General features: G+C 38.5%; 1 protein-coding gene across 2 annotated transcripts in view; it reads left to right on the top strand.

Annotated features, from left to right (window-relative positions):
* Nucleotides 1–15,421, top strand: part of GRAMD4 (GRAM domain containing 4) — a 76,373-nt gene extending 60,952 nt beyond the window's left edge. Inside the window, exons 11-20 of one of the 2 annotated variants that reach the window (XM_030960378.1) lie at nucleotides 347–418; nucleotides 1,746–1,789; nucleotides 1,888–1,997; nucleotides 3,214–3,368; nucleotides 4,605–4,637; nucleotides 7,334–7,481; nucleotides 7,939–8,032; nucleotides 9,102–9,186; nucleotides 10,918–10,986; nucleotides 11,539–15,421. In XM_030960378.1, coding sequence (XP_030816238.1) covers nucleotides 347–418; nucleotides 1,746–1,789; nucleotides 1,888–1,997; nucleotides 3,214–3,368; nucleotides 4,605–4,637; nucleotides 7,334–7,481; nucleotides 7,939–8,032; nucleotides 9,102–9,186; nucleotides 10,918–10,986; nucleotides 11,539–11,640 — 912 coding nt within the window. In that variant the 3' untranslated portion in view covers nucleotides 11,641–15,421. The remainder of the gene's footprint in view (nucleotides 1–346; nucleotides 419–1,745; nucleotides 1,790–1,887; nucleotides 1,998–3,213; nucleotides 3,369–4,604; nucleotides 4,638–7,333; nucleotides 7,482–7,938; nucleotides 8,033–9,101; nucleotides 9,187–10,917; nucleotides 10,987–11,538) is intronic. The other variant, XM_030960379.1, reaches the window with a different exon arrangement.
* Nucleotides 15,422–16,773: the final 1,352 nt, after the last annotated feature.

Genomic DNA, 16,773 nt, shown 5'->3' with positions numbered 1-16,773 from the left:
AGTCTGCATCTCTCCTGGCAAAGTTTGAGGCCGTTTCCTCTTGGTCTGTCCCTTGTTACCTGGGAGAGAAGACTGACCTCCCACCTCATTACAGCCTCCTTTCAGATAGTTATAGATAAAGTCTCCTGTGAGCCCCCCAAAGCATTGAAAAATAAAAATAACCAGCGCTGAAAGACATAAAAGATAGCTCTGAAACAAGGGAGGAAAATGGTAAATGTAGAGACAATTAAAAGTGAGATGGGTATTGCTAAGAATGTTGAGGGGGGGGTCACCTTGTTCTGATAAGTTTTGTAAAATTCATTTTATCTGAGCTGCAAATCAATGGATTGTCTCTTTCTTGCTTAAGGAGAACCCAAAAGAGGACCTGACTGTGTCTGAAAAGTTCCAGCTTGTTCTGGATGTGGCTCAGAAGGCTCAGGTACTGTGCTGCTCTCTGGCTGCCTCCTTGGGAACAAGGGGGGTTCATGCTCCAGGTGGTCAAAGGAGGTTGTTAGGCAGCATGTGAAAACAAATGCTTAAAGAAGAAATACTTCATCTGCAAAGGGAACTTTACCTGTGAGCAGTGGAGATCTCAGTAAGATTCCTGGAGTTTTTGAAATGGCATGATGCTTCAAAGAATGGGTTGAGGTTCTCTGACTGCAGCTCTGAGCAAGCTCTGGAGGGGAGCAGCAGCAAGTTCTCACAGTTTTCTACCTTATATACGATATAAGCTTCTGTTAATGTAGATTGGGTGGTGAACCTTCAAAATGTCTTGGAGTGTGGATCCATATCACAAATCTGCTAGTCATAGAACTGATGTAGGAGACTCTGTTCCTTTAAGATGTAGCTGAAGGCTGTGGTCTGTTTAGCTGTGTTAATTCAGCAGTTTGCACTTCATCTCTGAAACAGCATGTTTGAAAAAACTCCACCCGCTCCGAGCCTTGAGATCTGCTGGTGTTGCAGAGGCTGAAGGAAAGTTTTCTCCCAGCTCCCTGAGCTGGCTGAGGTAGCAGCTGAGTGACTGCAGCATGCAGTTGGACTGCAGCCTTGTGCCCTGCTTGGTGCTGTGCTGCTGTCAGAAGGGCTTTAACCTTCCCTGCTGACTGTGGCTGCTCAGCTCCTTCCTCCTGCTGGGGTGGTGTCTGTCTATATGAACAACTTTGGAAATCTATTGGGAAGGTGAAATTTTCAGGTGCTCTGACAGTAAGGATTGGTCAGAGAATATGGCCTGAGTCCTGAGCAGGGGTCAGTTGTCTCCCCATTTTTTGGAATTCGTTGAAATTTGCTGTCTCCAATGGTTTATTATAAAACCTGATAATGGTCTGTTTCCAAGAAGCTAATAGTCCTTTTGATGAACTCAGTTACCACTTCCTGAAATTTCAGTACTCAAAATGTCTGAAGAGACCTGCAGTTCTGTTACTTACTAACAGAAGCTCTTTACTCTTAGATTGACAGCTTAATTTAAAATATTTGCAATAATGTAAGTGCTTTCCAGTCATGACAGTGGGATCAAATAGTTTCTTCACTTGTAAGGATCAAACAAAAGTTACAGAACAGGATTAAATGAGATGGAAGTCATCATGTATTGCTATTCTGTTCTGTATTTACTGTTGTGAAGTACATAAATGGCTAAAAATTAGTTTAAAAAAAGTCACTTCTGGGAATTGCTTACCAACAAAGTCAGAAAGCTATTTGTTTTCATTATGTGGACAAAAAACCCCAAAACAATGCAGGACATGGTTTTAATTCTTTTGCTTCTTACGCAGAACCTTTTTGGCAAGATGGCAGACATACTGGAGAAATTTAAAAAGTAAGTTATCTCTTGTAAGATTTTCTTCCCTTTTAAAACAAGACTTGACCAATATCTGTAACACTGGAAATAAAATTTTGCTTCTTTTTTGTTTTCAGCTTGTTCATGTGGGTCCAGCCAGAAATAACACAGAAGCTCTACATTGCTCTATGGGCAGCTTTTATTGCATCCTGCTTTTTGCCCTACAGGATAATTGGGCTTGCATTGGGTAAACACAATAAATAATTCACCTGTTACGGTCTAGACTTAATGGTTAAAACTTACATGATCTTTAGAGGGAGAATTTTAGAGTTTAAGAGAGAAAACCTGCATTAATAAATCATGCAGTGTTCTAAAATATTTTCATTGTGCTTGGCATCATTTGTCATGACCATTTTGAAAACCATCTCAGTGTATAATAGGAAAAGACTGGATAATGCTTTTGCTTCTTGAAGAGGAGAAGTCTATGACGAGCTGTTAGCAGAACTTCTCAGACTGTCAGCTCCAAGGCTTCTGGAAAATCCTGTATGTTGAGGGTTTTTTGCTCATACATCCTCGTAGATGAAATATGTGGCATGGCACAGGAGGCATAAAAATGACAATGTAGGAAAAAAATAAAAGTATTAGTGGGATTACTGGTAAAACTTGGAGAATGGGCTGGACAAAACGGACAGACTGGGTGGGTCTGTTACAGATACTCAGTTTCAGCTGGGAATTGAAAAAAGAGTTCTCACTACATCATGAGACTCTTTGTTATGGTGTGAAGCCCTGTACTGTGAACTAAGAATTCTATTTTTTTCTCATTAAACTAATGATGTAATCAAATTAGTATTCCTTTTAGTGGCACTGAACCTCAAATTTTGTTAGCTTGAACATAAATGTAGGTTTGCTTGCCACAGCAATTGAATTTAGATGTGTGAGGAATAATTGTTTGATTCTTAGGAGATCTGAATTGCACTCAGTAAAGTTTTGAGAGAGAATTTTAGCCCATATTGAATGGCACAATAAAAGGAAATAACTTGTATAAGAGTTGGGACTGGAAGATAGAGGTTTATGTAGTACATGAGAGCCCTCTGTTGCCATTGAAATTCTTGCAGGAGCTGCATAGTTGAATGCTCTGGTGTGTGTTTTGTTTTGGTAGTATATAATGTTTTCAGAATGCTTCTGGTAATAAGGAACATATGTTTGAATTATTCAAATGTTCTTCTGCATAATAGTGGCTATGTAAATGTTTAAAAGAACTGGGGATGGGAAGGAAAGAAAAATAATTTTCTGGTGTTGCAAGAAGAATAACAAAATAGTAAACCTAGGAGAATGTGACAGTTTTAACACTGTGACTAAATATACAGAATTCTGTTTCATTTGTGAACTTTTGAAAATAGGATCAAAAGAGTGATGTTCTTAATGCCTCTTCAGCATTCAAACTGAAGTGACCTTTTTTTCAGGACTCTATGCTGGAGTCAAGTTTTTCCTTATTGATTTTATCTTCAAACGATGCCCCAGACTAAGAGCTAAGTATGATACTCCTTATATCATCTGGATAAGCCTCCTGACAGATCCTCAGCTCAAAGAAAGATCTAATGCTACAGTGTCGAGACGGGTAAGGGTAATGAATCTTTTTGTCCCTATGTTCTCAGCCTCTGAAAATCAGATCCCTTTCTCCCTTTTCCTTTTCTCCAGTGACTAGAGCACATTAAAGAGAAGGTTAATTCAATCCTTACAATCAATGTTAGTTGATTGTAATATCCCTTTTTTTTTATTTTCAAGATTTACAGTTCTTCTATGAATTCTGTTTCTTGTATGAAAGGAATCAGTTATCAAAAATGTGGATGTATGCAAAGATATACTGTGAATCATGAAGCTGAACACACAAATATAACACCATCCATATTCATACCAATTCCTTTAATCTACATTCTGTGTAATTCTGTTGTCAAATACAGTATTTTTGTATCTACTTTCTCTATTCTTAGACATCCTTTTTCAGTGGAAATTTACATACTTATTTAAAATGAAGTGCAGTTAAAAAATAGATAAAGGCTTGAGTATAATATGCAATATTATAGTATATTGGCTTTCTAATGGGATAATCACTTACAAAGGTAGTATGGTAGTTTACTACCTTTTTAAAAGTATATTAGCTTTCTAATTTAGAAATTAGTTTTTCTTATTTTATAGTAGTATAGTAGTATATTTATTTATAGTTTTAAATTATTAGTTTGCTACCTTTGTAAGTATAATCACTTACAAGGGTAGTAAGGTAGTTTACTACATTTTTTAAAGTATATTAGCTTTCTAATGGGATAATCACTTACAAAGGTAGTAAGGTAGTTTACATATTTAGACATGATGTCTCATGGTTATTTGTATTAGGTGACCTTTTAGCATAGTGGTGATAAATGACTTCATGTCATACTCCAGAAGTACATTTTCTTTTTTTAAAGAATGTCATAGTTAAATCACTAAGTATTGTGCTTTGTGCATCTTGGCAAATTCTTTTGGGGCCTGACATGGTAACTGAATCAGGGTTTTCCATATCCCTGGATTTGTTAATGTTTGTTAGTTGAAAAATTAAAATAGGTATAGTAAACCTTGAGTCTAATGCCATTTTAGCATTTGCTTAATGCTTTTTAGCACAATATCTAATTGCATTCATGGAGTACTGTCTGAGTACTGTCTGAAGTGCACAGTACTGAGCAGTAATTCAGCCTGGGTATACAACTGGAGAGTAAAAGGGATAAGATATTAACCCTCAGTTATTAAGAGGAAATCTGGGGTTTGGGGGCTTGTGGAGCAGAGGGTGGTAAAATAACTGCAGCACAATTGAATATTTCAGAAGGAAGTGGACAAGGACAGTTTCTTACAGAAAGTGAGTCTCCTGTTCCTGTTTTCCAAGGGATGAGAGGGGTAAATAAGCACTTGGATGAAGCCATCCATGGCCTGTATTTCTCTTACTTGCAGAAGATTATCTTAAAAACTTCTTTGCTTCTCACTCTTTCAGGTTATCTTTCACATACTGTGGTAGTTGTGACATCATATTGCTGAGTCTCTCTAATCTGCCTCAGAGGTGGAAAGATTCTGAATTGTTGAACTTGAGTCCATAAACTTAGAGAATAATGATTCCTTTTGGCTTTTCTTCATGGTTTTAGTTTTGCAAGTAGAGACGGGTTTTGTACTACCAGGTCTGGCTTGGTGGCCTTGGCTTGTCTTCCTGGAAAGGATGTGCAGGACTGCATTACCTGCTTCCAAATGCCTTTGAACACATTAACTTCATCTCAGTAATTTTAGAGAAACTTTTTTACCCCTTGAGAGATTTCTGCAAACCTCATAGTATGAAAAAGAGATTTTTGTACTAAAAGGTAAAAACCAAAGAAGGTTTTAAATTTTTTTTTTCGTGGGAAAAGCAGAGCCCAAAACACGTAGTGCCAGCATGTGTGCATTTGCTTTGGCTTCTTATTACTCAACAGTGTACAAGGCAGAGTAAACTTAGACACAATGCAATATTAATTGCCTGTGCCACACTCTGACCTTGTGTCCTTAGAGAGCAGTCCTGACAGCAGTATCTGATGGGTAAAGGTTATTTGTCAAAAGCTGATGGCAGATCAAGTGGAAAGGAATACCTCCAGGTTGCTGGTGATGTTTTTAGACAATCAGGACTCTCCCAGCATTACAAATCCAATCACTTCGGGTTAGATTTAAGGCTTATGGAAATGCTTTTCTCTTAGTAGTTGGCCATTGGTTGTCTCAAGCCTGAGTGGTAAGAGGAAACATTTGCATGTGTTAGGCAGGACTAGAAGTAAGGGCACAACTGCTCATATTTTCAGCCACCAGATGGGTAATGGTACTGAAGTTTAAACTCCATTTTTTAATCTCTTTATGTAGCAGGTAGATAGGAAACATTGTAGCAGAGAGCAGAAATAGTTCTTATTCCAGCACAAATAGCATTAGACCTCTTGCTTTGATAATTTTTGTATTTTGGGCCATGGTACTTCACCTGGTTGTGGGCATGTGCAGCCAAATAGGTTGTCTAAGAAGGCCTTCAGAAAATTCTTTTCATCTTTAGTTGCACACAGATTGTTGAAGAAGCTGTTATTTTCCTTGGTTCCAGGGACTCAGCACTGCAGAAGTGATATTAGTTACAATCAGCCATTTGCTGTTCATGTTAACTTTATTTTTTTCCCCTGAGGCATCATTGTCTTACAGGTGCCCTAAAAAGGCAGATGCCCTCTGCTGTACTTGTTTTGTCAGTCTGGTTTCTAGTAAGCAATTGCAGTTCACAAGTTTTCATTTCCTTTGGATTTCTTTGCTTAGTGTGTAAATCCTGTGTGGTGTTGAGTGCTGCCAATTTAGTGCAGAGTAACAGAAAAGCAGCTGAAGGCTGCCTGGCCTTCAGCAGCACTGGGGCTGTAGAGTAGAAGAGCTCAGTCCTGGGCTGGTTGTCAGTTTGCCACTTGTTTAACTGCATGTGCATGGGAGGGCTCAGAGCAGAGCTGCTACTGCCAGCTCTTGGAATCATGTGGTGCCCTACCAAGATGAAAATGGAAGAGCTGTCCAGAAGAAACTGCCTGCTGTCCTTCCAGAAGCAAGGCTTGTTGCCAGAGCAGTCCTCAGTGACTTTTAAGCCCTGTTAAAAGCAGATTTTACTCAAGTACTATGGTTTTAGGAACTCCATACTACCTTTTTTCTTCCCGAAGATGCCAGCAACCATTCAAATTTTTTTTATGTGTCAGCACTCTGAAAATTCAGTGCAACTTCAAAGCACAGAAAAGATCACTGCTTCTAATGCAACCTGAATAAATTGAACTGGTGTGCTCTAACCACTCATAACTCTTTTTTAATTGCATTCATTGTGTGTAGTCTCTTGGTTTGTGAGCAAAATCTTGCAGTGCCACTCAGTTCATGTTTTATTCTGTTTATTATACTGTTAAATAGATTTCACTTTTTTTCTTTTGTCACTGTCACATTTGTGTTGTTTGTTTCTTTTCCTGCTAGCTGTCAGGGCATGAAAAGGTATGGATCATAGTGTGGAAAACTTCCTTTCATTTCCAGCATTTGTATTCATAATGAGCTTATTCAGTTCTGTGTGGCTTTTTTTTTCTCTTTTTTCTTTCTGACTTCTTTTGTGCAGTAATTTGTTTATCTCTTTGTTTATCTCTTGAAAACAAGCCAAGTATTGATAATATATTGTCTGTTAGTAATCCCACTAGTTACAGTCATTGGAGCTGTTTGCAGTGACTTAGCTGTATCTAATGAGACATAGCCTTTACTGCAGAGAAATGGTATTTTAAGATAGGTGCATTTAGCACCATGTGCTTCACCCCAGCAAAGTGTGTCCATCAAAAGGCAGCACTTTGAAAGGTTATGTTCAGGTAGCATATTAGAGGCTTGTGCTCTAGCAGCAGCATAGTGCACTAGTCTGAAGTTAATTTAGGGAAGTAGTTAATGAAAATTGTTGCATTATTGATTTTTTTTTTTATTTAGAAAGAGTAGTTAGCTAAATTATTTTTGGGAGTGTAGCTTAAATGTTGCTGCTCAGATTTTGGAATAATATTTTTTTTTCTGCAGCTTCAAACAGCAACCGCCAGGAGTTATGTGGGCTCAAGTGCCCCCACTGGAATAAGCAAAGATGAAGACACAAGTCGTTTTCATACCACCAAGAGAGGAAATTTCCATGAAGTTTTTAACCTGCCAGAGAATGAACGTCCTTTGCCAGGTATGATGCCACAGGAAGGCTACATTAGTAGAATATTTCGTAAAAAGCCAAGGATAATTTGAAGTTGAATTCCTTTTCTGTGCATTGTGTAGGTGTAAGCTTTTGATTTAAAGGTCTTGCTTTAAATTAGGATGAATGGAGGTGGTCTCTTTCATTCCATACCCTTGCAGCTCTTGGAAAGAGTGCACAGCCTGGTGTTCCTTTTATGGTTATGCAAATCCAGTAGTCAAATTAAAGGGAATAATTGTGTGGGTGGTTTTATTTTCTTTTTTTTTTTCAAAATAAGTGTTAAAACAGATGTTACGGTGTGTAGGACACAAGATTTAGGCTTTTCTTTCTAAGCACTTTTAGTTATCTGACATTTAATATTCAGTGTTTTCTATTGTATAAGGAGACTGTTGGGGATAGTGCCAGTCTCTTTTTCTTAAAGTCAGATTTCTTGTTGTGCCTTTTTCAGTGTGTGAAAATGGCTGGCGCTGTTGCTTGATCAACAGAGATCGGAAGATGCCCACAGACTACATCAGGAATGGAGTTCTTTATGTCACAGAAAAGTGAGTCATTGCACTCCACGCCTTTCTTAGGAGGGAAATTCAAGACATTAAAGTGTTTGAATCTAAAAAGGATCCTTTAATAATGTTTTGAAACCAAAATGCCATTTCAAGGTGCTTTGCAACCTCAAGGCAGTATCACAGGAGAGGGAGAGCTGAACCTGCTGTGTGGCTATGCTTAACAGATGAGATTTTGCCTTGGAAAGGCTTGCATAGGAATGCAAAGTAGCTCTGTACAGACAGCTGTTAGAAGCTGCAGCTCTTGATGTGGATAACATACTAACTGTATAGATACTAGAAAAGAAAACTAAAACCTAAGTGAACGTTGAAAATTGTGATCAACAGCTATTTGACAAATATTCTTAGTTTGGGCATTTTTCAAGCAAGCTGAATGTGTAGCTTCCTTGAAACAACAGCAACAAAAAAGAAAACTGAAAATTAAGCTTTGGATTCAAATTTTTATGGGTGAGTGGTTGTTTTTAAAAATTTCCTTGCTTACCTCCCAGCCTCCCAGGACTGAATAGTTATGGTCATTACTGTTTGGGTCGTGCACTGAAATTCCTTTGGAGTGTAATGAAAGGAAGTAAAGCTCATCTGTATGCAGTGTCACCTAGTGATGGAGGCTGCTCTCCAGTGTTTAGAAATCTGAGCTTTTGTCTGCAGCACAATAACATGAAACTAACACAGTGTTTCTCATTAATCTTCTTTTAGGATGGTGAAAGACATATAAGCCTTTTGACATTTGGTATTTCAACTGTTTAGGGAAATATGTCCCTTGTGTGTCTTTAAAATGCTTGTCAGGTTTAACCATTCAGTGCAGTGATATAAATACAAGAATTCTTGTGTGTATGTATACTGTATGTTCTGGGCTTTCAGACACACCAGCCAGCTGCTAGAATTTATAAATGTTTGTGCTAAATTAGAAGCCATAACTGAACTGAATGTCTTTTTTTTTATTTTGAAACTTATTTTAACTTGTGAGATTTCAAACTTCAGAAGAGACAAGAGGATGTTTGAGAAATTTATTTCAAAACACTCTATCAAAATGAGCACTTTCTTTTCTCGTCTTCAGTTACTTGTGCTTTGAAAGCTCAAAATCCGGATCATCAAAAAGAAATAAAGTTATAAAGCTGTCGGACATAACAGATATCCAGAAGGTATGTCTGGTTGGTGTTGGAAATAGGGGAGAAAACTGGTTTTCTGTTCAGCTAGTCATGTTTTGCATTTGTGTTTTTGCTATTTTGGAAAACCATGCCACTGGTAATTTGTATAAGTGCAATGTAATTCGTTGATTATGAATGTTTCACAGAACTGCTTTTTCAGACTCTGCACAAGCAATCTTGCTCTGAGCATGAAGACAAGCTAGTTTACTAAACCTTACCTCCTGCATTTTTTTTAAAATTTAAGTTATGTTATTTACTAACTCCAGTGTTGACCGCAGCTGTGTAGGCCTTAAGAAGATCTATTGGTAGCAGGAATTGCATTTACCTAACTTCAGTTTGGGTGAGAATATTGATAGATGCACCATCTTAAAAGCAGGTGCATTAGAGGGAGGCAGGATTGTTGTCAGTGAAGAAAGGTAGATAATTAGAATAAATTGATAAATTGATAAATAATGATCTAATTTTTTAGATCATTAGAATAGCCAGAGTGGGATGGGCTGGAGTTTGATCTAATTGGGACCCATCAGTAACAGAGGCAAGAAGTGGAAGGTTGGAAGCCTAGCAAGGACAATGTTGTCCTTCCTCTGGTTGAGGTTTATCAGCCTGTGGTTACTAATGGCTTTACTGGTCCCTTGCACCACTCTCTGTGGCCTTTAACATCACTTTTTGTTACCCTTTCTGAACTTGTCCCGATCTTGAACACAGACGCCCTTACTTTCTGCTGCATCCTTACCACAGATTAAATCATGTTGAGCAAAGAAACACCTCAGCCTGGTGTCTATTACTGCATAATTACCTCCAGATTTTCAAATTAATTCCTTCTATTTCTATGACATGTCTGTAAAGCAGACAGCTTATGCTCAAATTGAACATTCCTACTGGAATGAATAATTCATATTAATGGCTTTCAAACATCCTGCTTCAACTTACTTTGTTGTTCAGTAGGCCTTGACTGCCATAAAGTTTCTTTTGCATCTGTGTAGTGTTTTTAATGAAGATGAGACAGGGATTATGCAGTCAGGCATAAAAAAGTGCTGTGGTTTTGTTTGGAGATGGGAAACCCGGGTCTGACTTGAATGTCCCTTTCTCCCTGTGAATGCTTCTGAGTTCAGCCAACTGTATTCCTTCTTATCTTTATGGACTTCGTAAAAAAACAAGCAAGCCATGTGTGGCACTGGGTGCTATGGTTTAGGTGACATGGTGGTGTTCAAAGGTGGGAGCTCTTTTTCAACCTTAATGATGCTATTTCAACCTTACTGCTCCATGATACCCTGTTTTCTACCTAATTTTGAAAAAGCAGCTTTTTCTGGTCTGCTTGCTGTTCCTCCAAGGAGTGGGTGGATGTCCCCTGTAGGGGAAGCAGTGGGTGCTGCTCTCAGGCCCCTCTCACGTGTGCCCTGCCTGTGTTCCTGCACTGCAGCCAGCTCAGCTCCCTGGGCTGGGGCAGGACTGATGCTCACAGGGGGGCTGGGGATGCTTCCTGCAGCTCCTGGGAGGAAGGGGAGACAAGGGTCCTGGCTGTCCAGCTGAGGCTGTACCCAGCAAGTCCAGGAGAATGAGGCTCCAGAGAACGGCAGCTGGCTTCATCCTGCTTTCACTAGAGGTCTCTTAGTTGTGGCTGGGAGGACAGGCCAGTGATGGATTGTGTAACCTCTGCAGCATCTTTTTGCAGTTGTTCAGTAGAAGGTATCTTATGTCTTTGTATGTGGCTTTTTTTTTTTGTAGTATAAAGTGCTGTCTGTTCTCCCGGGATCAGGGATGGGTATTGCTGTATCAACACCATCTACACAGAAAGTAAGTAGCTGGCTGTATCTGTATTGCTGTGTTGGGTTTCTTACCTCCTTTTCCTCCTCTGGTTAGCACCAGCATCAAGGCTTTTTTATGCCCTTATGCAAGTGGCTGCCTTTTTTTCTTTTTTAAAAAATTCATTTGTCTATTATTCAGTATGTTTGTCTTCAGAATGTTAATGAATTAAATATTCAGCTTGGTCTAGTGCATCTGGAATGTTTCACTCTAACACTTCAGAAAGCTTTTCCCCAGCACCCTCCATCAGGAGCATGCAGTCTGCTATGCAGTCTGAAACAAAAAGCTGGTGGCTTGAGTGTATCCATGGGGAAGGAGGCTTTCAGGTGGGAGGGCTGACCCTCAGATGAAGTTTTTAAAGAAATGAAAAATATTAGAAAATATGCCACGTGGTCAAGGATTTAATAGAGAAAAGGATTATTTTGTCTTTATCAATGCATTTCTACCACAATTAATCTGTTCCTAGTGACTTGACAAAAATAAACCTAGAGGAAATTCTTTTTCTTTGTGGACTGACATGATGTGTTTTTTTCTGTCATTTAGCCTTTGGTGTTTGGTGCCATGGTACACAGAGATGAAGCTTTTGAGGCAATTTTCAGCCAATACATGAAAATAACATCTGCATCATCCAGCACTGAAAGCTAGTGTCTTACCTTGGAAGAGCTAAAGGAAACTTCCTTCTTGTATGACTTGGTAGTGAAAAAATGAACATCCTCATCTATTTTGCAATAATTTTTCTTGTCTGGTGGTTTATATTCTATCTGTTACATAAACCAAGTGTATTTTATATATGCCTTCATGTTTGTTTTTAAGGTTTTTGTAAAAAAGGAAAAAAACCAAATGAAAACAGTGAAAGTGCTATCATCACTATTAGCCTTGCACATTAAGCACTTTTAATGTTTATTTACTGACATTAAAAGCTGGGAAGATGCTCAGAGACCTGACTATATAACAGATTGATCCCTTTATCTCCACTGATGTCACTAGGGATTCTTTGGCCCTTTATCTTAGTTGTTTTTCCCTGAGATGTGAGAATGATGACTGCAGCAGCCTGAAGTCACCTTCTTCAGCTTGGAGTTTTTAATTGGGTCCTTTATTAAAACTGATGGCAACACCAAGGAAGTATTAGCTTCTTAGTATTTCCATATGTACAACTGCATTTAAAATAACTCCTCCTTGCTAATTTTTGCATTGCAGAAGGATGTTTTACTGGTTTGGTTAACTTCAATTTTTCCTGCGTAGAGATGTTTAAATTACTTGTACAGTGAATTGGAGGAGAAAGTTTGTAAGTATATCTTCCTTTCCTCATTAACCAAAGCAAGAGGATGGAAGGCAGGCAGATGCTTTTTATAAAAGAGGGCACCAAAATGTTGTTCCTAAAATGTTAGGCATCTTATAATTATATTTCTATAGGTACTTGTCCTAGAAGGGCTCAGCTGTTGTACATGTTGCATGTACAAGGCGTTTGTATGTAATGCATTAAAGACTTGAAGGCTTTTTGTGTTGAGGTGGGAAGGATTAAACTAAACTCAGATGCGATCTTTTTTAATTTGGCTCTTTTCTTGGGTTACCTTGTGATAAAATTATGCTATAATATAGCAACTGAAAGCACTAATTCTCTCAAAGCATAATTTGAGGAGCGTTGGTGTGCTTCTGTCTTCCCCCTTGCAGAACTAAATTTTAATAACAAACCCAGCTGCCAGGTAAAACAGGAAGGCTGCACTCCTCTAAACTCTCTCAGGCCTGTCTAGCAGCAAAGCACATATTGACCTTTGTCTTTAATATTAGAGAGCTTTTATACTCTATATAATAGCACCCATCTGAGAGGTTTTAGAGTTTTATTTGCATTTTCATGAAAGCACAGTAGGAGTTACGCCAAGCCTTCCTGAGTGTCTTTTCCTTTGCTATGTCCTTTGAGTTGAGTAGTATAGATGTCTCCAGACATTATATGAATGGCCCTAAAAAAAGCAATGGAGATGCAAATTCTTATGTAAAATGACACTTAATTTCATGGATTTTTTCTCTGTTTTCTTAACAGGAATTTCCTTTCTTTGTAAGGAAAGGGGTAAAATGAAGGAGGGAGAGGGGTAGCAAACACCAAAGGGTGTTTAACTCTTAGCACAGTTTTAACTTGAAGTGTGTCAATAAGTACAGAAGTAATGAAGAAGGTGGAGGTTAAACTCTACAAACCTTATTTTAGTCTGGCCATGAAAAGGTAGGATATGAGAACTTAAAACAATTTTTATATGAAGCAATCATGTTGAATATCATCATTTGTTTGAGTATTGTAAAGTGAAACACTGATGGGGTATACCCTGGGTGGAAATGTAAGCAAGAACAGGGAGGAAACCACTGTAATGGTTAAAATGCAATTTTCAAGTTCTCACTTTAGAGTAGCACTGGAACATGTCTGTACATGACCTGAAAAATGGGTGCATTTCTAAGACCACCTTTGGTATGCTGTAACTCAGGGCCTAGAAACTTCAAATACAAATGAACTGGTGGGAAATCCATTTTGCCACCGTTTAAAGTGGATGTAGCTTGACAGTTTATGGTTTCATAACTTTACACATTCAGGTTATATGTTTAAGAAAAAATTATTGATCTTAAATCTTTCTCATCAAAACTACTTTAAAATCAGCTAATATCTTTTTTGTAATTGCTACATATTATAATTTGGCTTTTCTTTTAGAATCTTCCTTGAATAGCAAGTGCAGCTAAAAAATAGGCATTAAAATAGCTTAATGTTATATAAATCTTAATCAGATTCATTCATTTTGTCTTAAGAAGAAAATCCCTTGGATGTGTTTTAAGGTTATCCGTTTTTTTTTTGAAGAAACAGAAAACTATATTTTTTACAGAGAGCATGCTCTTTTTCTTATTTTTGTATCATTTTTCAAGTGTAATTTATACCTTCACTCTGATCATAACAGCAGTTTCAGTAGGAAATCAGTTGACTTGCACTTATTACCTCCTCCCCCTCCACCGTTCACTGGTGACCCTCGTGTACAGGGTTCTCCTAGATTCTGGTTCCTGGAGGAGCTATAGGATCTCTACTGCTGGTGCCAGGACAATGAACCACACCTAGGCTTCTGAGAGGGAGAAAAGATAGGATTATCCTTTTCCCAGACTGAAATGCCTCATGTGTACAATATACTCTTAAAATTTATTTTCTGAACGAAGAAATTAGAAATGTCTTATAAAGTCTAATGTGCTGATGTTTGAAATGAATCCACGCTTTAACAGTGTGAACTTAAAAGTTAGCAATCCTTAAAGCAGCAAACCTAGTGCAAACTGCAATGCAACATTGGTTCTAGTGTAGAGAAAACAGACTGGATTTCTTTGTTTTGGCTTTTTTTAAATAGAGCTGTAATATAATTGGCAGACATCTGTGTACATACTTTGCAAATTTCACTTTACATTGGGTTATCCGGTTTCCCTGCTGCACAGCTGCTCCTCCCGGGCTGTCCCTGACTTCAGAGACTGGAGGTGACCTTTGGGTGTTTACTCAGGCTTTTCTCTCCTGCTGCACCCTCTGGAGGGCAGGAGGGGATGGGCAGTGAGTGAATGTATCCTGGACTTGTGTGATCACACTGAAGCTCCCACCTCAAAATCCAATATTCCTTCTTAGTTCTGCAGTACAGCCTGGTGCACTTCAGAAACAGGCTGGGTCGGAACACTTAATGTAAAGTGCTTTAAATAGCTGAAAGTGATGTTCTTGTCATTCTGTCTGTCTGATTGCTGTTTATATTTGCAATTCTGTTCATGTCTGTGGATGTCTGGATCATTCACGTGTAATTGGATTTAACTTCTTTAGAAGTTGATTGGTTAGTTTGAGTCCCTTTTAAAGACAATTTAAAAAGGGAGATGAAAACTGACTAATTCTTTATCACTGACCATTTAAATTCAAAAGCGAAACAAGCTGAAATATGAAATCATGCCTTTCTGTGCATTGTAGCTTTTTTGAGGCAAGATTGAATGAAACAATCTATTTATTAGTAGCAACATCACACAGGATGCCAGCAGCAAAACTCTACCCTCGTTCTGCAGACAAAGAGAAAAGGAATTTTACCCGACTGTGAAGAGATGAAAGGATGTACCTGGTTTTTGGCTACTTAAACCTGTTTGAAAACATTGGTAGTTTTTACTGAACTCTGTACATTTTGGCAGATGTTTAATTTCTACTAATCATTGAAATATAATGGGTGTTAAAATTTTTATGTCTGAAGTTTGAGTCTATATTTTGAAATTGTAAATAATTCATTATCAGTGTAACTTTTGTTCGACAGAAGACTTATACTGTATGAATAATTGAAATAATGAAATTATTTGCCCTGTACATTTTTTAAGAAAATCTTGTTTGTTTAAAAAGTCTTGTATAAATTATAATTTTTATTTAAATAAACCTAAAAATGCTTTGTGCTAATGCTTCTTGCAAACTTCAGTTACTTATCTATCAAAACTACACCTGATTTCTTGGAACAAAGTGATTTAATGCTTTTTGGCTGATTCACAGCCATCTCTGGGGGGAGGCGGGTGGGTGTCACTGCTTTTGAAGCCCAAGGAACTTGAATTTTATTTAAAATAATTCTGTTACTTTATTGGAGAGTGTATTAATGTTTTGGATAGTCTTTTCTGTGAGTACATCAGTCCCTTTGTAGTTACATGGTTAGTTTAATGAATGAAAAAGCAAGCAGTGATTTCTAAGATGCCACTGCAGGAGGGCATGGATGACACAAGAGTGCTGGCAGCAGTACAAGCTCCTGTCAGCCAGAGCTCCACTCCACCGTGCTGCCAGAGGTAGGGACAAGCCCTTTCCATCCCGAGGGTGTGTAGGAGGGGTGCTCAGCAGCAGCATTCCCTCATCAGGAGCAGCATTCCCTCATCAGGAGCAGCATTCCCTCATCAGGAGCAGCTGCTCTGCAGCCTCTGTGTCCCCTCAGCTCCCTGCTCACAGCAGCCACCCTGCCCATTTGTTTGCCTCTACAATGCTCCAAGTGTTTGGCTCATCTGAAATAGACCAGTCTGGGACAGATCCTGCACACGTGAATGTGTGCTGCTCTCCTTATTTCAATATTTAGTTTTCTCCTGGTGGCAGCAATGCAGCTGGTAATATAATGATTTTTAGGCTGGTATTTTAAGTGTTCTGACAATACCTAACTTGTTCAGAGAATACTTAACTTCCCTCTTGTACTGGTTTAATGTGTTCTTTGTTAAATGTTTGTACAAGGTGAGTTGCGCCTGCAGCAGTACTCACAGAGGTTGGATTCAGTCCCACCTGCCTGAGGCTTTGTGGAAGGAAAATGTGGAGCCTGGCAGTCTGGTTTCGGCTATAGACACCATGGTATGTGTGAGGGGACTCGGTCTTTGTGAAAACAGAGCTTGCTGTGCCAAGGTCACTTCAGCAGCCCATGGAAAACAGAATTGAGCTGAACGAGCTGTTCACCTGCACTCTATTTAACTCCAGCCACACTCTGCAGTGTCACCCACACACAATGGCTCAGTGCACCTGAGCAAGGCATGGCCTTGGGCAGTCCTGGATTAATGATAAAGGGCAGTTACAGCATTCAGCTTGGAGAAGCTGAGGGTGTTTTTGCTGTTACTTTTAAGTAATTTTCAAGTTAAGTCTGAGTTCTACTGAATCCTTGGATTCACTAAACTGCCCAACTTAGTTTTAGGTTAGGTTGTGTTTAGTACATTAATTATTGGCTCATCTTAGACTTTTAAATATTTTTATTTCAAAAGAGAAATACAGAAGATGTAAAAAGTTAATTTTTT

This window comes from Camarhynchus parvulus, chromosome 1A, assembly GCF_901933205.1.
Source record: "Camarhynchus parvulus chromosome 1A, STF_HiC, whole genome shotgun sequence".
Taxonomy (NCBI): domain Eukaryota; kingdom Metazoa; phylum Chordata; class Aves; order Passeriformes; family Thraupidae; genus Camarhynchus; species Camarhynchus parvulus.
Note: the sequence above shows the minus strand (reverse complement) of the source record. Positions and strands in the feature narration are given on the sequence as shown.